Source organism: Micropterus salmoides, unplaced genomic scaffold, assembly GCF_014851395.1.
Source record: "Micropterus salmoides isolate LMB-PRFRI ecotype aquatic unplaced genomic scaffold, ASM1485139v1 Ms_hic_scaffold_3335, whole genome shotgun sequence".
NCBI classification, from domain to species: Eukaryota; Metazoa; Chordata; class Actinopteri; order Centrarchiformes; family Centrarchidae; genus Micropterus; species Micropterus salmoides.
The window spans coordinates 48,708-53,658 of record NW_024042635.1 but is presented as its reverse complement, the minus strand read 5'-3'; the positions used below and the strand labels follow the sequence as shown (position 1 = coordinate 53,658).

The following is a 4,951-nucleotide window of genomic DNA, read 5'->3' as shown; positions in this document are numbered from 1 at the left end:
AATCACTTTAGCATTGTGGATGGCCTGTAACTCACGTAATTTCTCCTCGCTCCTCGCATGCATCTCCTCAAAAGGGTGGCCGGTCAAAGGATTGGTCTCATGAGCTTTGAAACAACTCGGACAGCCATGGAAAAAACATCCCAGAAACTCCCATACATATTTCACACCTTGGATCTCTGCAAAACCATCTACAAAGTATTTTCCTAGTTGTTTTTCCCCCTCATTTAAAGCATGTTGAATGAAGATGTTTTCGGTGCTAGCCACCCAATGCAACCACTGAATGCCTGCGTTCGAATACGTTTTGAACTGGCGTGTGTAGTTATCGGGGTCGGGGATGGCCAAACTTTTAGGAGGAAGGAAGTTGGTCACAAACACTTTCATGCATGCAGATGCTATAGTCGCACGGCTAAAAGGGTCAACCGCTGTTTCATCAATATACTGTTTTCTGAACAGCTTGCACCCCTCTGCGAGAATCTCAACATCGTTTTCACAATAGAGGCGGGCCATGAAATCACCGCGGCGCGCCGTCTCGTACCAGGTGTTAAAGTCTTTCAGCTGTACCGTAGTCATGCGTTCTGTACCGTACATTTTTGGCTCCGGGTAGGGACCTGTGTAGGTCAAATGGGCAGGTGAGCTAAAATTATGGGGAAAATAGCCTTTAATTCTGTCATCAAAACCGAGAGCTTTTGGCATATCGGCTAAACGCATGGAAAGAAAGGACAGTGAGTCAATGTATTTTTGATTAAAATCAGGATCTGTCATACAGATGACTTTTGAACCTTGCAAAATCAAAGAGGGTTTTAATGCTTGTTCAAGCATGGCGTTGAGGAGTAGGTAGGAGTCAAAACCTCGAGCATTGTGAGCAATAAACACAGCATTTTTGTACAGAGGGTGTCTGAAATGCATGAGAAACTCGTTGGCACAATTTCTGCCTTGAGAGCTCCATGTTTTGCCATCTAACGTTTTTGTACACACCAAAAAGGGTATGTGAACGCCATTTTCATTGACGTATGTTTCAAAATCATAAAACACCAATTTTTCTGTGTGTTTTGTTTCAGGTGGTAGTGTCTGGATGTAGCATTGGTGCATCTCGCTCTTATCTGTAACGTCAGAGGTCAAATTCTCACCACAGATTTTACACTTCACCGCAGGACATGTGTGTGGTTTACCTTCACCACTCATCGCTGAGTAGTAAAGCTGTGCACATTTGTTACATTTTTTGTACAACGAGCACGTGCTGGCTAATTTTTTGGCTCTGGGCCTCTCTGTAGGCTCTTTGTGCTTTGTCAGACAGAATTCTGAACGACATGTCCTGTTACACTCTTTACACACAATAGGCTGGAACCCCTTCTGATTACAGGTAGGGTCAAAGCAAACGGAACAATGAGCAGGGCATCGGTGACTCAGCACACAGTTGTACCCTGTGTAACAGTACTCACACAGATATGGGGAACCCAGAAAGGCCTTTAGATTTTTTATACCATAGTAGTGGTTCTGAAAGAGAAACAAAAATAGGGTTTTACTCTGTCTTGGGCTTTTGGTCATGAATTTACAGAGGGACCTATCGTCGTCTCCTCTATAAAACACTACAATTTTGCAGTCCAAAGCACGTTCAAATCGCGTGATGTCGCTTAAGGCTACAGGTGTCTGATCATCAATTCCCACTTTGTTTTGAATCTCTCTGCCGCATTCAAGAGCCTGTCTATCGTTGAGGAGGGGATGTAGAAGATGAGCCAGACAGACGGCGAAACACAACTGATTCCCCTCGTTTTCTACAATGTACAGAAAGTGTTGTTTTTTTTTAAGATTTCGCATTGTAACATTTTATCCACCATTGCTCTTTTACCCGCGCCTGTAGGGCAGGTGATCACTTGGAGAACCAGTTCTAGATCACCATCTGTCATAATGGTCCAATAATGGATTGTACTATGCGAAGCAAAAGTCTTTCAAAACCTGCTAAATTGTCAACATCACCATCCTGTAAGATAACTGATACATTATTACAGAGATTTTCACCTCTTAGCTCCAACTGCACCACATCTTGGGGTCTCCTGTGTGACAAGGCTTGTTGTAAAATCGCATCTACCTGCTCCAGTGTACCATTGTAAAACTGAGCATAATCCACTACACCCTCTGCATTGGTTGGAGAAGGAAAGCGCAACACCTGACGTATTTCATAATTACAGAATCTATGTCGTGATATGACTCTTGCTTGAGGTGCCACAGGGTCATTATTTTGAGACACGCTGCCCCCTTGCTGTTGCAAGGGAGGAGTGTTGGCTACCTGCTCCATGAGGGGGGAGTTAATGGGGGTCTGATAGGTCGAGGATGTAGAGGGGTTTAAGGCAGGGATTGCATTATTTTCAAGCTCGGAGAGAGCATTTTGTATTTGAATCAAGAGGTCTGGAGACACAGATGAGTTTAAGACAGGAATATGCTCGGGTTCGGGTAAAGAGGGGATGTTGTTTTGGTGAAAGGGTTCATTCATTTGGTTGATTTCATCTAATAAAGCAGTTGGTATTTCATTTTCTAAGCGTTCCAGATCAACGAGAGCTTGATTTATAGCGTGTAACGGATCTAAGAACTGACTGGAGGAGGTCTCGTTTTCAATTACACTATTTTCAGTTATACCATTTTGAAAGTTTGACTCATTCTGATAATGTTGATCTACCTCGTCTGATAAACTCTGCCTAAGCCCTAACGGTTTGTTTTCATCCATTATCATAAAATCAAAACACACTTAAACCTTAAAACAGACACTATAAAAAACACGATAAACACGTTTATCTAACTATTGCAAGTGAAAATCAACAATAAAAACAATTACCCAATGAAACAAACAAAAAAAAATCATTTAAAACAAATTCAGATAAATCACCTTACTAATTATGATCACTGTAGACAGCCAGCATTTCACCCATTAGTCGGAAAGCATTACTCATTAGAACTAGTTGTTCATGGGCAGTCCGACAGCAATTCTGACAGCCTCTCACGGATCGTCGGGGTCTGTTTGCTGGAGGGACACAAAAACAAAGACACTTTAACCTCTTTTGTGTATTTTAATACAGAAAGTCAGGCATCACCCCTACAAATCACTACATTAATACTTTATAGCAAACAAGCAAACTAGTTTTTTTTTTAATTCTTACATTATCTTGTAACTAAATACCCTGAATGTCAGACATCAGTACCAAAACACTGTAGAAGTGCAAAACAAACAAACACCACAGTAATAGCCTACTTTATGAAAAAGAAGCAAAATAGCTTTTAGAGTCAGGTTAACTCATAAGACTACTTGCTGCATAGAACATTTGACATGCTGTTGTATTTGAGAAAATAGTGTGGAATACTTTTAACTCATTAATTGTATAGCCTAATAATCAGCAACATGGTATCACGGGAAACTGTGTATATAGGCTATACTTTTTTTATGACTGCATATTTGCTAGGTTAATGGTTTTAGAGCGTTATAACAATTTACTTACTGCTGCTCCTACTACTGCTACTGCTGGTTGAAATGAGCCTTCTACGGTGTTCCCTTTTCCGTGGTCCGTTGTTCGGTATAGGCTCAGTCTGATTCAGCGGCGTACACGGTTCTGCTGGGTCCGGATGAATGATTTCCTCCGCTGTCAGTCCCCGCGCTTCTACCGGTGATCCGTTACGTGACCTCCCATCTGCGGCCTGACTGGAGCGCTCTACATCATCGACGGGTGATTCCGGGGACACATCCGGCTCATCGTGTTCCGGGGACCCCGGTGTTATGTACGCTTGCGGTACTGAAGCCGAGAGCTGATCCGATTCCAGAACCGGAGCATTCTCCTCGTAAATGGTAGGGGAGAGACCCTGCATAAAGTACCGTTCACAATCGCTCGCACCATCTGCGGGTGTAATGAAAGAAAAGAGTACTGTTACCACATCTGCGTAAAAGTTTGTAAATAAATAAATAAAACCTACACACTGATTAAAAGTTAAGGTAACCTTACTTACCGACTTCTCCTGTGAGATCTACAACCTGCTCTGATGGAATGCCATTCTCCCTTGTAGAACCTATTTCCTCGCCTGAGTACAAATCTGTAAAAAACAATATCCAAAATACACATCAGGATAGTACACTTTAAAATTTAGAACATTTCTATTTCACTCTAGTACATAGAAGGCCCTCTTAGCTTCAAGTTGATATTCGGTTGAATGAAGCCCATTGTCGATCAAGTCAAAAACTGTTAATTGAAAACACGCAGGAATGAAAATACAAAGTGTCGATTTTTGCTATTTCTTAAATTGCGGAGGAAAGGCTAAATGCGTACCGTGTTCTCTTTGAAGGGTCATCGCTCTGGTTTCAGGTCACTAGTGTGAAGACCTCTGGATTTCTGGTAGGGTACTTATAGAAGTAAGAAAAAAAAACAAAAAAAAAACAAACAAACACACGAGTGCTGCTCTGCATGTGGGGTTGGGGCCCTTACTTCTGGTACAACCAGATTATTATTTAGTTCCAAACTCTTGTCTCCGGCTGATAAAAATAGCTTCCTGTTTCAAAAACGAACTCACGAACTCTGTCTGATAAAACCAGACCGTTTTTTAACATCCGGAGTCTGGGTTATAGATAACCAAAGTTAATAACTGGTCTACAAGATTACCTGAGGATGGCAGCTAAACACACAACACGCATCATTGAGAAAACAGAGGGAGGGTTTACACGACTCCCCAACACGACTCGTTGAGAAAACAGAGGGAGGGTTTACACGACTCCCCAACACGACTCGTTGAGAAAACAGAGGGAGGGTTTACACGACTCCCCAACACGACTCGTTGAGAAAACAGAGGGAGGTGCGGGGGGTGGAGCACATTCCTCAATTCACCCCACAGCCTATGCTACACCAGAATGAGAGAGGACAGAGAAGAGGAGACACAGACTCTAGAAGGATTAAAGTTTTAAGACTCACAAGTTTAAGAC

General features: G+C 42.3%; 1 protein-coding gene across 1 annotated transcript; it reads right to left on the bottom strand.

Moving 5' to 3' along the window:
• Positions 1 to 2,652: 2,652 nt before the first annotated feature.
• On the bottom strand, positions 2,653 to 4,326 carry LOC119884278. The gene is made up of 4 exons (XM_038694733.1): positions 4,305 to 4,326; positions 3,988 to 4,071; positions 3,486 to 3,878; positions 2,653 to 3,013 (listed from the first exon to the last, which is right to left on the bottom strand). Exons 1-4 carry the CDS (start codon positions 4,324 to 4,326, stop codon positions 2,883 to 2,885), a joined length of 630 nt encoding a protein of 209 aa, XP_038550661.1. The 3' UTR covers positions 2,653 to 2,882.
• Between the last annotated feature and the right edge of the window lie 625 nt (positions 4,327 to 4,951).